The 15,442-nt window shown below is 42.5% G+C and overlaps 1 protein-coding gene across 2 annotated transcripts; it reads right to left on the reverse strand.

Annotated features, from left to right (window-relative positions):
• Positions 1 to 1,680: 1,680 nt before the first annotated feature.
• On the reverse strand, positions 1,681 to 13,009 carry DENND10 (DENN domain containing 10). 2 transcript variants are annotated; one of them, XM_033149532.1, is made up of 9 exons: positions 12,874 to 13,009; positions 11,176 to 11,372; positions 8,840 to 8,919; positions 7,548 to 7,696; positions 5,693 to 5,804; positions 4,567 to 4,667; positions 3,723 to 3,830; positions 2,867 to 2,961; positions 1,681 to 2,255 (listed from the first exon to the last, which is right to left on the reverse strand). In XM_033149532.1, the coding sequence occupies exons 1-9, from the start codon at positions 12,917 to 12,919 to the stop codon at positions 2,079 to 2,081; spliced, it is 1,065 nt and encodes a 354-aa protein (XP_033005423.1). In that variant the 5' UTR covers positions 12,920 to 13,009; the 3' UTR covers positions 1,681 to 2,078. The 2 variants fall into 2 exon arrangements, with proteins under 2 accessions (XP_033005423.1, XP_033005424.1); XM_033149533.1 differs by having other exon boundaries at positions 11,176 to 11,392; positions 12,874 to 12,983.
• Positions 13,010 to 15,442: the final 2,433 nt, after the last annotated feature.

Raw genomic sequence — 15,442 nt, forward strand, 5'->3', positions numbered from 1 at the left:
ACACTGCTGGTCCCAGAACCGTTTTATATACATGGAAACTGGAAGGCTAGTTTTAAACGATACATAACTTGAAAAATCACAAAACTAAATTCTTTTTACATATCCAGGATCACATTTAAATTGGGCCCAAGTTTTATGGGTGTGGTTTTGTATTAATAGAAAATGTATACACTATCTGCAAAGAGAAATGCGTAGGACTTCATCTGTATTAGCAAAATGACATTTACAGTCTTGAAATTTATGGGAGGAATGGAGTCGCACCAAAACTGGAGAGGTAAACTTTTGTTAAGCAGGTTTTTATATATATATATACACACTGTTGGCTCAAACATTTTTATACAAAAGTGAATGAGGGTCCCCCTGAAAATAGAAGAGCGGTAGCCGCGCTTACAAACTTTCTAGGACTGATACGTATACATAGCTGTCTTATTTTCTTTTTGTATCCTTCATACTTCAACACCTAATTCAAGTTCCTTAGAGGTCATAGTACAAGTAGAAGACAAATGACTCTGAAATTGATATTGCTAGAACAGTCATGACTTAAATAATTGAATAGTATTTCAAAATATGGTAGCAGTAGAAATAATAAGTACAAACTTTTAAAAATAACAGAAGTATATAGGGTGGGGTTCAGCGGATACCCTGTGCAAACACTTCTGCAACAGGGCTTGCCCCTTGAAACTGGCTCAAGGGGGGAGGGGCCAGGATACCACCCCTTAAACCGTGTGCAGGAGAGAAAGGACTGTTCCATCTGGCGTGTGCTGCAACCCTTGTGCAGACAGAAAGTTTGCCATAGTGTGATGCTGAATTCCACCCTACACCCACCATGTGCTAAGGCATGTTTTTTGTTTTACAAAGCCCAGGAACTTAAAGGATTGGGGGTGGGGGTTTCAGAAAGTGCAACTGCAGAGGCTCTTCAACAGTTCTCATATTTCTCTGCAAAACTTGGTTTGTAATAATTAACCCCTTGGGATCAGGGCCAGACTACATATTACACACAGACACATATATTCAATCCTCAGTGGCAGCTGCTTTAAGGGGGGGGCAACTTTAATCGGGCTTATTTTTGCCAGATGATGGGTCCATCCTGCTAAGTTTCAGGTACATGTTTACTCTTACAAACCTCTCTTGACACCCCATGGGGGAAGGAGCAGCAGGAAGAGGCAGTACTGTCTTTCTTGCAGCTTCTTTTGCCCAACAGCAGCAGCTGTGGGTTTCAAATACAGAGATTTGTGTGTAGTGTATAATTTGGCTCTCGTCTTCCCTCTTAGCCCTTGACGCTAGCCCAACCTCTCCTCTCTGACACCAAATGCATGAAGGGTTTCTTGGGGGGGGGGCGGGCGGAATCATGCTCACTGCCCCATATGCTCAGTCCTCTCCATGCACCCAGAATTAATGAGAGGGGGCTCTACAAACATGCACAGCTATATATACACACAGGACTCTTCCTTGTAATCAGGAACTGATGTGTTCACAATCATCAGGAAAAGCTGTAAGTGCAAAGGGATCTATCAAGGCTAAAAGCCAAGCCACCAGACAGGCAAATTAACATTCTGTGGCTAGTGCATGCAATCCTGCTCTCCCCCCATAGGCATTTAAGTAAAAAGAGGGCCCCACTCTTGTGGAGCTCTTTGGGCTCCGGTTGATTAGCGACTATAAACGGTTTACGTAAGACAAGTGATTTATCTTGTCTATTTTAATGGCTTTCATATTTTCATTTATCACTTTTGCAGTATCCTGTTTCTTTACACTAGGATGCTGATAGGGTTTATCGAATTTTCCACTTTAATACAGAAAAACTTGTAGCCTTACATCCTTTATGTAAGCTGTCTTTTCATTTTGTCTTTAAGAAGAAGAATCTGTCCCATTTTGTAGAAAACCCTAAATTAAAAAAATGGAAAAAAGAAGTGTTTTCTGCTACACACTGCAGTGTTTTTATCTCAAGCCTGTAACATCCTTACTCCCCCCCCCTCCAGATAGAAATGCTCTTTCCTCTGCGGAATGTTCTACGTAGGTATGGGATGCTCAGAAAACATGGCGGCAGCGAGAACTTTGAATCGCTGTATGAGGTCCACCCATCAGATCTTAAGCATTTGTTCAGCAGCTGCCAAATGGTAGAGGAAATTTTCAGTAGCTGGTGGAAATCTCTTCTGCTTCAGTGCTTCAAAGTTAAGCGATGGCTTCTCTCCATCATGCAAGACCTCTGTGAAGGAGGCCAGGTTCGTCAAGATTTCTTTCGTCTTCAGTGAAATATCCTAGAGACACGAGCAGTTCAAAATAAAAGAGAGCAAACAGGAAATGAGGGTGGCAACAACACTTCCTACTTTTCTCTGACAGAACAGCAAACTTGGGACACCTCACTGCTCACTCCAGAGAAGATCAATTATGAAAAAAGTTTAAAAGCAGATATCGCAATACTAATCTTTGGGGGACTTCTACTCTCTACATCCCTGTACTGTCCATTTATTCTGGCTCTCCATTTCCTGTTACTTAATTAATTCTTGATCCACAAGAGGAACTCCTTTTCCCCTGTTTCTGCTAACTCAGGAGTCTGGTGAGGGAGTTTGTAGTAAGCTTTAAAAAAGTTTTTGAAGTTTTCGTTAGCACAAACTGCTGTTCCTCGTGTGGGATGCAACGTGGAACAGCAGTTTGTTCCAAAATTATGCTTTCACTCCCCTCTCCCATGCGGAAGAGGAGTGTTTTGGTCCAAGGTCCATCGCCCAGCTCATTCCCTGTCACTTAAACTGCTTCAGCAGATCGTCCGAACCAGTGTTTTCTGATCTCGGGAGCAAAAGCAAAGGGCACAACATCCTGGACAACAGAAATGTATGAAAGGTTTGAACAGTCCAAAGATAAGGAACTTAACCTTAACAACTTGACTGTTTGATTTGTCAGGATCTTCTGCGGACTGAACGATGAGCTGACCAATTTCTTTGTGGAGTTTCCCCATCGTCATTGCCTCTGGGGAGAGAGAAAAAACTTTGTCATTCATTCCCCATCATCTAGTTCAGCGAAAATACTGTAATATGCAGTTCCAGACTAAGTTATAGCCCTGGTCACAAGCACTGAGATCAGTAGATGCCAAAGGTTTCCTGACAGTGAGACAGAGTTAATACAAATGAACTCTCACCTCCAGTATCACAGATTCTTCATACCAGTACTGAGTTAACATATTTTTGCTGCGTATGTCGTAGTAACATTGCACTGACAGAACCCTTCTTACTATCCACTTTTAGAATCTATATATATATATTTTTGCTTCTATTCTGTAAATTTCCCTTTCAGTCAAGGCATTCCCTTGTGAGTATTACCATCCATTTTATCCGGTTTCCATTCATTATGAATGAAAATCACAGGCTTGTCATACTCATTAAAAAAAATAAAATAATCCCCAGTTTTCTTTTAACCTTTTTAAAAATCATTACTATTTCATAGGTGCCTGCCTTGGTATACCTTTTACAATTTTCACTTCTGTTCGATATTAGCTTTGGCAAGCACAGCATCTGCCTTTGATGTTTACTTTAATGCATGCCAGTCAAAGCATTTGGGAAAAAGGAAACATCAGAACATATCATGGGGCCCAGACTGCGTAGGGATGAGTTTGTGCAGTATTTTTTTTTAACATTACGAAGTTATACCAAATTCTCCCGAAATGTGCATCTATCAAAGTGCAAACTGCAACTTGCAAGGGATGGGGGAGGTGTGTGATTCAGGCAACAAACCTTTCGCTTGCGGTGAAATGGTGATTTCACTTTCGGCCAGATTCACATATACATCATAGAGGTCTGGCCTGTTGCTGACTTCCGAGTCTATAAATCCAGCAACGTAACCTGGTCAGGAAAGAATTTACCATGATTACTGAGCAAGTACATTTCAATGTGAAGTGCTTTAATAATATTTTTTAAAAAATGTTTTCACTACAGTTATTTCCTTGCCTTTTAACCATCTCAAACCTGCATTCCAATGTGGAATTGCTACTAATTACATGGCAAATTGTTTTTTTTAAGAAAGGAATGTGCAGAATTCCATCTGCTATCCACTGAATCTACAGAAAAATCCCAGCAGGGAGGTCAGCAGCATGATATGTAACATGCATTAAATTATTTAACTTCAAAATAAAATAGAAAAGCTCTATACACAACATGATATATTTAGAGGGAATTTCTTTGATCAATTTTTAAACGGGGTAGTAAAAAAAACGGACCAATTGATTACTCTTTAGAAAGGGAATTAAGGACTGCTTCGGAGCAACAATCTTGAGATGCTGGATTGGGACCCATTATTGGATCGCAGAAAAATAACTCGGTCAATATTTGTCAATGTGGCATTATGGGACAAAGGAGTAATAGTATCTCATTTGTGCCACTGACGTGTGACTTTGTGTGATTTGCCAACCAAAAAAGAAACAACTATATTTGAAAAGTAGAATATCTGCAAACCACAGTTCTGAGAGAGGATTATTACAAGATTAATAGTATTCCATCTTTCGGTCCTATCCAGGTCAGCAAAGGAGAATTTAGTTACTGTGTACAGCAGTTTATAGAACCCACCCTTCATTATCAATACCTGGGCACGTCTTTAATGCTTCCAGTTCATCATCATTCAGATGTACATGTGAATGAAGGATTGACCAGTCTTGGCGATGCCACACTAAGGCTGGTAGAGTCCTTAAGAAAACAACCAAGTCACAATTAACATTATATCTCAAGACAACAATGGTTTTCAAGGAAGACTGCTTAGCCTGTGCTTCAAAGTCTTTTGTAACCATGAAGACCCAAGCACATCACTGAAAGTTATAGGTTGTTTAATGTTTTGGATACAAACAGAGAAAGAGAAAATGCTGCATATAAATCACAAGTTGGACCTGCAACAAAAAATGTTGCAGCTCAAGTGCTCTAGCTTGTGGCTGGCTAGCTGAAACTCTGCCCATTAGCAAGATACTCTATTCCATTCTTCAGCCATCTTTTATCACCCTGCTCCAAAAGCCAGTCAGCATTCCAGGGCTAGGGAGCATGCTCAGTCCTCATTAGAATGTTTTTGAGTCTCCCCATCACCTCACAAAGGTTCCTCCCTCTAAAAAAAATTATTTGAAGTTCTACACACATTGCTGCTCCTCCAAGCCCATTGGTATCTCCCTCATTTGTGTGAATTGTGCTGTTTTGGATATGTAGGAATTGACAATAGAACATTACAGGTAGCTTGCATCTTATGTCAGGGTTCAGTTTCAGGGGGTTCCACGCATATAAGCAAAAACGTGTAAAGCCAGGAACCTATGGAACCAGCCCTATCACAAGGTGTATAGCTGCTTAGCCAACTTTGGAAAAGGGGATGTGAGGGCTCCTAGAGCTCTTCTTCCTCCTTCCCAAAGTCCTTTAAGTGTTTGCCTGCCTTTGGAAAGGAGAAGGGAGGGCTCTAGGATTCTGCCAGAGCTCTCGTGTCTCCTTCCCAAAGCAAATAATCTTGCAAATCTGCTCAGGTGGTTGAGGGGAAATAAATGAATGGAGAGTGGGTTTTATTTGTTCTCCATTTATTTATATATCCCACCCCCTGCCTGCACAAAGCTGCCACCATGTAAGTTAAATAAGTGTAAGATGCAAGATACCTGTATTAATGAATATGACAATACTCATGATCAATGAAAACAAAATGAAGCATGTTTGGTGAACTTTTTTAGTTCACCTGGGTGCTGTACCTTGTAAATTCCTGGATGGCTTCTAATCTGGGGTGATATACTACAATTCTTTTCTTTAACATGAGTGCAGTATACAGGATGACTATTTCCATTCCAAATTGAGATACTATATCTAGAACAGGAGAAGGAAAAATAGGATTTTAGTACTGAAAGGCAGCAGAATTCTATACAACTAGCAACAACCTAAGTATTGGGATTGGATGAGAGATCATGAGAAAGTTGTTTTATAACAGGAAATGGAGCTTGCTTCTGTCAGGCGCTACATATTTTGCAAAGTGAGTCTGATGTTGTGAATATGCTTGTGCATACAGTTATTCTTGCTATTTTTAATGTATTATAATGCAATTATAACTTGTATGAATTAGAGGACGAGTGGATGTTTGGAAAGGTGGCCAAAGTCAAGAAAAGCAAGCTCCAGTGGCTGATGAATATAAACAGGGCATTGTTTTAAGTGTAATATCAGGTTAAAGAAAAACAACATTCCTTGGGGTATAAAACTGCATGTTCCAGGACAGCTGTGTTCAATTGCCTAGACCCTAAAGGAACTGCGATAAGGACAGAGAGATAAGCACAGAGATTATGACCTTCAAGTTACATTGCTGGAAAAAGCCTTGCAATTCTGGAGGAATTCAGATGGGGGTTGGAAAAATAATGCAATGATCTTGCAATCCCCTAAACTTTCCAAGTTGGCCTTGCAGTGCAGAGAATATCTGCCATCAAGACTAAGCAATGCAATCCAAAGACTGAGCTGAGGATATAAGAACTGTGGAGGCAAAAACTGTGAAATCGTTGGGTGAAAACCTAAGGAGCAACATAGCGTTTCCACCTTCGCCCACTACACTATTTCTCTGTGTGCTACTAAGCTGTCCACTTAGGAAACAGTCACACCATACATTTAAAGCACCATGACACCACTTTAAACAGTCATGTCTTCTCCAAAAAGCATTCTGGAAGCTGAATTTTTTTAAGGGTGCCAAGGCTCCTATAGTCCTCCCAGAGCTATATTTTCCAAAGTGGTTTAACAATCAATCCCTCTTCACTGGGAACTCTGGGAATTGTAGCTCTGGTGGAGGGGGACTAGGCATCTCCTAACAGCAGCCTTAACAAACTACAGCTCTCAGAATTGTTTGGGGGAAGCCATGACTATTTAAAATGATATCATAGTGCTTTAGAGGTATAGTGTGAATGTGGTTTTAGCCACAACATGATTGGGTAACTAGATTCGCACAGAGAGTGAATGTGAATGTGCTTTATCAACTGAGTGCTCTTCAACAGATGTAATTTAATAATAATAATAATAATAATAATAATAATAATAATAATAATAATTTATTATTTGTACCCCGCCCATCTGGCTGGGTCTCCCCAGCCACTCTGGGCGGCTTCCACCAAACATTAAAATACATTTAAAATATCACAGTTTAAAAACTTCCCTAAACAGGGCTGCCTTCAGGTGTTTTCTGAATGTCAGGTAGTTGTTTATTCCCTTGACTTCTGATGGGAGGGCATTCCACAGGGCGGGCGCCACTACCGAGAAGGCCCTCTGCCTGGTTCCCTGTAGTTTTGCTTCTCGCAGTGAGGGAACCGACAGAAGGCCCTCGGCACTGGATCTCAGTGTCCGGGCTGATTGATGGGGGTGGAGACGCTCCTTCAGGTATACAGGACCGAGGCCGTTTAGGGCTTTAAAGGTCAGCACCAACACTTTGAATTGTGCTCGGAAACGTACTGGGAGCCAATGTAAATAACTTTTGAAAACTAGTACTGCTCCCAGGTTGCATTCATGACACTTCCAAGAGTACATGTTTGGAACTGGGACAAAATCATCCCCAAAGCTTTAGAAAAAGATTCTTCTCACCTTTGATTGAGCCTGCAAGGTAAGCTTTTCTGACATCAAAATCTTTGCTCAGGAAAGATCCGTTTTCTTCACTCTGGCAGATCCCCTTTGTAAGGACAGAAATATAGCTCTCCATCATTTTCGCAGGACTCCCATATTTCAGGTATATTCTTGAAAAATAAACATAATGAGACAAGTTTTTTTATGTCTTCACAAACCCCCGCCCCCAAAGAGATTTGAAAAAAAACAAGCCAGCACTCTCTAGGACAACAGCCCTAAGATACGTTCACTGTTAATTAAAATTAAAGACTCACACACAGGTTTGTCTTTCTCAATCTATGGTTGGCTTAATACACTATTTATTAAAATGTTTATAGCCCACCTTTCCGCCAGAGACCCTCAAGGCAGCTTACAACACAAAATTTAAAAACAATTAAAGAGATACTGACAACAGCTGCAAGAAAACAGCCAAAATGAAATTACAGCAATTAATAAAAATGAATGCTATCTTAAAAAGCCATGTTTTAGCTGCTAAAAGGCAAATAATGAGGTAGCCCAAAGGCCTAGCTAGGAGTCATACTAGAATCTAGCCCAGGGATGGGGACTCTGCAGCAGTTCACCTGTTGTCGGATTACAAACTCCCATCATCCTTGACCATTTGATACACTACCTCAGATTGATAGGAAATAGCGTCAAACAACTTGTTCAGGGCCACAGCTTCCCCATCCCTGGTTTGGCAATGCAGTCAAAAAGGCCCCACCATGCAACCCAGTCTGATGGATCTCATAGGGCAGAGCAGGGAAGGAAATCAACAAGTCTTCAATTGTTGAATTGGAAGGCGTGAGTGGGCAGCTGAACCCAAACCAGCACTTTGAACTGAGCCTGGAAGCACAATGGGAGCCAGTGTCGTGATCGGGACACTTCCTGACAGTGTGACCAGCTGTGGTGTGAAGCTTCTGAAGGCTCTTCAAAGGCAGTTCCGTGCAGTGTTTCAACTGATAAATCCCAAATAGATGCCCACCACAGAACATCAGTTCTGATGCAAAAATGATTCTTTGATTTAAGCTGGTGTCTGCAAGAACACACTGCACGCACAGCCTTAAAAGAGGCCACCCTGCCCGTGTGAGATAGCAAGCTGGACAGCATCTTCTAAGATAAATGATTTGCACTTTTAACAGGCAAATACACAATTAAATAGTCTATTAAAAATCTACTGCCTAATTAATAGGGAACACTTTTCTAGTTAACCAAAAGTAAAAAAAACCTAACTTATCTACTAAACCTGTAGTATAAAACACAGCAGTTATACACACCGACAGAGGATCCTAGTGAAGGCTGCATATTTCTCTGGGTTAAAGTCTTTGGTAGTCAGGACAATGGAAAAATGGGTCACCTATCCAATACACAGGAAAAAGAAAAGGTTGTTTGATGCCCCAATACTCCATTATAAACACCATATGGTAAACATGGACATTACAGCAACACCAGGAGGATCAGCTCACCAAATCTCATCAAAATACAGTAAACCGAGACAAAATTAAAGCAGTTTAGTTGTTCAAATGATCTGCCAAGTGCTAATAAATGCCTTCTACCATTCCACTTCAAATCCCATGAGGGTTGTGGGGGATAACTCAAAGAATCACCCAATAGATGGGGAAGCATGCCCATTTGTCCGTTTGCAACAAATAAGCAAGTTCAACACTGTTTCTGGAGCTCACAACAACACTACGAGTTTTGTTGCATTTCCGAAGATGGAGCAGTGAGGAGGATGCTTCACTCGACTACAAAAGTGTGTTCAAGATTTGACCGTCTTATCTCTTTTTTCTTTTTCTTCCTTTTTTTCAGAGCAAAGCGTTAGGCATTTGAAACAGCTCCTGCACAGCATCCAAAGCACATTCAACCACATAAAGGTGCTGCAGATCACTCATGGTATTTACAGGTATATCCCACCCTGACACCTTCAGGTGAAGCGGGGAATGCAGTTGCAGTGGCAGGAAGAAGCTAAACAAACATACATTAAGTGTAAAAACAATTCTGCAGAGACATTTTTTAAAAACGCAAATTTTTAAACCACAACACTCTTTTCTATATTCCTCATTATTCCCATTCATCAGAATGCTTATTTTTGTTGCTTCCAGTTGTCCTACTACTTTATTCCTTCACCTCCCATTCTTGTGTATGGAATAATCCGCTCAGGGTTTGGGTTGTGTGTGTGTGTGTGGTTTCTTTTGCAGCTTTCTCAGGTATTTCTGAGCTGCAACACGGCAATGATGATAGATTCATTTACAAGCCACCTTGAAATAGCCATCTGGTTTTGAATCCACCGATTTATGATCTAAAGTGCAACACTACGCATGCTTGCTCTAAAGTAAACCCCACCTCAGCCTTAGTTGATCACCCAGCATCCAGCTCAGTCATTTGGGCCACAAACCCTACATGCTAGTACATAGGAACACTGCTATAAATGGCACAAGAATGGGAAGCTGGAAAGGGCAGGTTGATAATCTGTGCCTAAACCAGCTGTAGTTACAGTTAGGTAGCCATGTTGGTCTGCCATAGTCAAAACAAAATAAAAAATAAATAAATTCCTTCCAGCAGCACCTTAGAGACCAACTAAGTTTGTTCTTGGTATGAGCTTTTGTGTGCATGCACATGAAAGCTCATACCAAGAACAAACTTAGTTGGTCTCTAAGGTGCTACTGGAAGGATTTTTTTATTTTTTATTTTGTTTAAACCAGTTGTGTTATAATACTGAAAACCTACTACTATTTGTTCCCTACCCTAATGACCATGAATTCTAGACAGATTTTCCATGTAGGTTTCAGTGGAAATGTGTATTAGTGGGATAATATGGCTCTTAAAGGTAAAGGTAAAGTGACCCCTGACCATCAGGTCTAGTCGTGTCCAACTCTGGGGTTGCGGTGCTCATCTCGCTCTATAGGCCAAGGGAGCCAGCGTTTGTCTGCAGACAGCTTCCGGGTCATGTGGCCAGCATGACAAAGCCGCTTCTGGCGAACCAGGGCAGCGCACGGAAACGCCGTTTACCTTCCCGCTGGAGCGGTCCCTATTTATCTACTTGCACTTTGACGTGCTTTCGAACTGCTAGGTGGGCAGGAGCTGGGACCGAGCAACGGGAGCTCACCCCGTGGCAGGGATTCGAACCGCCGACCTTCTGATCAGCAAGCCCTAGGCTCTGTGGTTTAACCCACAGCACCACCTGGGTCCCTTAATATGGTTCTTAGTTTTTGCTATTTATTTATTTAAAGAATTTTTATTCTGCTCTTCAGCCAAAAAAAGGCTCTCAGATAACTAAAAAAAAACAAAACCCACTAACAGCCATGCTAACAGACTAAAAAGACATGCGTCAAAAAGAAAACAGATTGGGATGGAGGGAGGAAACAGTAAACATATGCATGGCCATGCAGTTGGGCAATGTATTTGAAAAGTCTCCAGGGTCACATAAAATTAAGAGCAATGTGGTATTTATTTATATGTAAAACAATGTAGACACTAAGGCATATAATATAGGCCATGTCTGGCAAGGATTCCTAAACCCAGTATTAGTAAGTTTATAGCAAGTGTTGAACAATGGGTGTACAGGATAAGATATTTGTGTATCAAGCTCCTTTCTCCAATATTTCCATCCTACCTTTTTCAAGGCTGAAGAATCTGGTACTTCCATGGTTGTAACATAAAACCACGTCAACCTGTACTGACCAAATGCGAACGAGCGAAGCTCTTTGCTTTCATCTGTAAGGCAGCATTTTCTCAACAAGAGGTCCCTTAATTCAATTGTTGTAGAAGGGTAGCACCAGACCCACAGAGTATCTCCATTGGTATCTTTTTCTATGGTGGAAAGATGTTCACTGTGAGAATGCCAACAGCAGCAAGGAAGTAAATTGATTGGTTAATCAGATCTGTTGGCTGCAATCACCTTTAACACCTGCATTTTACACACACTAAAGCTATTGGTTTCCGTTCACATCTATTACAAACTTAATTCACTTATTCTGTTTTAGGTGTATGCTGCAACGTACACAAATGCCTTATTTACATTAAAATATGAGGTCATGACCTATGGTGCTCAGGATAGAGATTCTGCAGTAGTATTACTAAAAACTACGAACCATTCCCACACCCTGCTGCAACTAATAGGGCAATCAAAACCCCAGCCAGGCCAGTGGTCAAATATGACAAGAGTCAGTGCCACACCCACAGCCCTGTTGTTCATGCTGGCTGCAATGGAAAGCAGGGGGTGGGGTTTAAAATTGGATCAAATGCCATCAAGTGATAGCAGTAGGGCTGGCTCAGGATCCAGGGGTGTTTTAGCTCCTTCCCCACCATATGTCCCTTGTCTTGATCCTGCTGGCAGGCATAGGCAAAAGGACACCACTGCCAAATTCTAAACCCACCCACTCCCAGACTGGCACAAATGACTTTTGGATTGTAGCCTAAGCCTGTAATTGTAGTCTAAGCACTTGCAACTAAAACAGTTGTACACCACTGCCCTGTTTTTCCCTTGCTTGTACTGAATTTTAGATTGAACGCTCCTCAGGGCAGGGACCTGCCCTCTTGAACTCTGAAGAGCACCAGACACACTGATGGCACTAAAAGAAAAGCAAATGAAACTACTCAATCATTTCCTAAGTTTCAGAAGCACTCTCAAGCAGAAGATTTTTAAAAAATATGGAGTGCACACAGTGACTTTAATAAACCACACTTATGTTGACAAGTCAAGGAATATGCACATATGGGTCATTTAAAAAGATATGTCAGCTGCTGGATCTTCATAATCACAGGGGTATGGATAAGACTGCAAGTTCACATGCCTAGATCTTTAAAGTCTTCTTTTGTACATCAGCGCAGGGGGGGGGGGATCTTTAAGTGACAGGCGACATTACAGGCAAAGCTGGTGGAAAGCAGGTCCTGATAGGGTCTACGAACTCCTTACACACGCTAAGGGAGCAAACACGAACTCCCCAGCCTTAAATTAATCCGGAATAGCTGCCTACCCGCTCCCCCTTCACCCATAGCCGTGCACTGAAGAAGCGAAACACCCACCCTCTGATCATTCGCCCATACTCCCGATTTTGCACACGGGGGGTTATTCTAAAGGCTTATCGATCCAGTGGTACTAAGCAGGCAGGAAAGGAAGAGGAAACTGCCCTCCCTCCCCCATCTCCATCAGCGCACGAACTAACGCCTATTCTCCCCGGGGAGGGGGGGGAGCGGGGGTTTGTGGAGCGGGGGCCGGAGAGAGAGAGAGAGAGAGAGGCAGCGGGGCGCGATCCTGCTCCCTCCCAGCTGTTTCCCTGCAATGCGCAGCAGGGACACGGGGGACGCTTACCAATCAGCCCCACACTCAGCAGCAGCTGAGCCTCGGTCTCTGCCATCTTCCTCCTCCCTTCTGCAGGACCCCGCCTATTTCCTCAGAGCCTTCCCCGGCCCCATCCTGGGCCTCCTAGAGCGAGAGAAAGCCAGTCCTCCACGCCTCCTGGCTTCCGGTTCCATTGGGGAACTCCATTTTACGTGCAAAGAGCGGGAGGAGGAGAAAGTGCCCGCGTGCAAACGAGGGGAAGCCTCTGCTTTTCATTTTTCTTTGGCTTGAAACCTCTCTGCCTCTCGATCTGTCAGTCCAAAGGAGCGGTGGAGATTGCAATTTCACTAGATATAAATTTGCTGAAAAGTTTTTTTGGGGTAGGGTATTTTTTATTTTTTTAGCTGTACTGCCTCTTGATTATAGAAGCCTATTTTAGTATTAAGCAGCATATTGTTTATTTGTTTAAAGGTTTACCAGTGTGGTGTAGTGGTTAAGAGCGGTAGGCTCGTAATCGGTTCATTATTTTCTGACACATGCCTTAGTGCAGGCATATCCAACAGGTAGGTCGTGATCTACTGGTAGATCACTGGATGTCTGCAGTAGATCACTGGTAGATCAATGGTTCCCCCCAAAGTAGCTGAACATCTGTGGCTCCCCTAAAAAAACCCTCAACATTTTACCTACTCCCTGAAAAAACTCAACCACTTTGACCCGACCCCCCCCCCCATGGGTCTTCCTCCTTCCTAATAAAAGCTCAACAACTTTGATCTGAACCTCAAAATTGGGGGTAGATCACTGCCAGTTTTAAACTCTGTGAGTAGATCACAGTCTCTTGGGAGTTGGCCACCCCTGCCTTAGTGCATCTTAATTCTGTTCCAGCACAAAAGTCTCCAACTGGCCACAGGTGTCTGTTGTCCAAGTCTTCTAAAGGGGGGCTATTATTGTCAAAGTTTTTGCCAAGCACTCAGTCAATCATTGCTGGTCAAATTGATTTTCTCAATATGCATCAATATTTTTTTTAAAAACGAACTCCCATTATTTCTGCTGGTTTTAAGAGATGGCCACTGTTAGCGAAATGATTTTATTTGCAATATTGATGTATTACCGGTATATCCTTCTACTTTCCATCTGCACTATGATAATGCACCGGTATGTACTATGTAGTATTGTACCGGAGATACAGTTGTGGGATGTGCTGTATGGTATTGCAATGTGTGACACACCAAAAAAGAGACAGCAATGTAGTTGTTATAAACACTGCTTTATTGTTGTTGTTATTTGCACTTCTCCCAGGACCCTGAAGGGAGCCATACTTAATTCACTTTTTTATCCTCACAACCCTGTAAAGTGGGATAAGCTGACATTGTGTGACAGGGCTGCAGGACTGGGTGGGGATTTGAACCCTGGTCTCCCCAGTCCTGGTCTCCCTCTTTTAAACACACCAGTAGGCACCACAATCAACTTCAGCTCTTATCTAAAATGTGTAGGTCAATACATAGTGGTTTTAATCTTCAGCTAATTAGCAATGTTCCAGTAACAACACTACTACCTACAGGATTGTCATAAAACATCATCACTGGCTCAGGCCCTGCATATATGTGCAGGGCAGATGGGGATTCTTACTGGAAAGGCAGTGTGCAAGGCAGGGAAGTTTATCTCTTCACCCTCCCATTGTAATCCAAAATGGAGATCTCCCATGCAGCTAGAAATCATTTCCAATTCATTTCTCAATTCCAACCACATGCCTGGCTGGCCCTCATTAGTGCTATGGTGAATTCCAGGCTGGATTATTACAATGAGCTCTCTGTGAAGCTGCCTTGAAGAGTGGTTTGGACACTTCAGCTAGTGCAGATGTTGTTTCTTGCCTATTAACATATTTGAGTTGGCTTGCCAGTGTGTCACATGTTCTGAAACAGCTGCACTGGCTGCCAGTAGACTTTTAACCCTAACCAAAGGCAGTTTCTCAGTCTCACTTAATGAAGTATACAGGAATGGAATGGTGTAGGAGAAAATTAATAATGAATCAAATGTATATCCCCCACTTTCCCCCTCCAATGGGCTCAAGATGTTATAATGTGAATGTCACAACAACGTAAGCTATGCTATAACAGTGGCTGGCTTAAAGTCACTCACTGTGTGAGCTCCATAGCACACTGGCTCTCAATGCCAAAGAATCCAGCAGGGAGTGCTCTAATCCTAAACACAACAGGCCACAAGAACATAATCCTCTTTTAAAGCCATTCAGGTTGGTGGCAATCCCTGCCTCCAGTGGAAGTGAGTTCCACAGTACAATATAACCGTGGAAGAAACCCTTTCTTTTAATCTGTCCTGAACCTTCCACTATTCAGCGTCATGATGCCCTCGAGTTCTAGCATCCCGCGACGGGCAGAAAATCTTATCCGTGCCGCGCACAATTTCAGAAACCTCTATCACGTCGCCGCGGAACCCGCTTCGTAGCCCACAAAAAAAGCGCAGGATCAAACCGCCGCCTAACCCGCTGAGCAGCGGTGGCCTCGAACTCCCCACCACCAGACTCCGCTGTAAGCAGAGCCTCCCCGCGCATGCGCCCTTCGTACGTTCGGCACCTCGAAAGCTC

This window comes from Lacerta agilis, chromosome 5 (genome assembly GCF_009819535.1).
Source record: "Lacerta agilis isolate rLacAgi1 chromosome 5, rLacAgi1.pri, whole genome shotgun sequence".
Taxonomy (NCBI): domain Eukaryota; kingdom Metazoa; phylum Chordata; class Lepidosauria; order Squamata; family Lacertidae; genus Lacerta; species Lacerta agilis.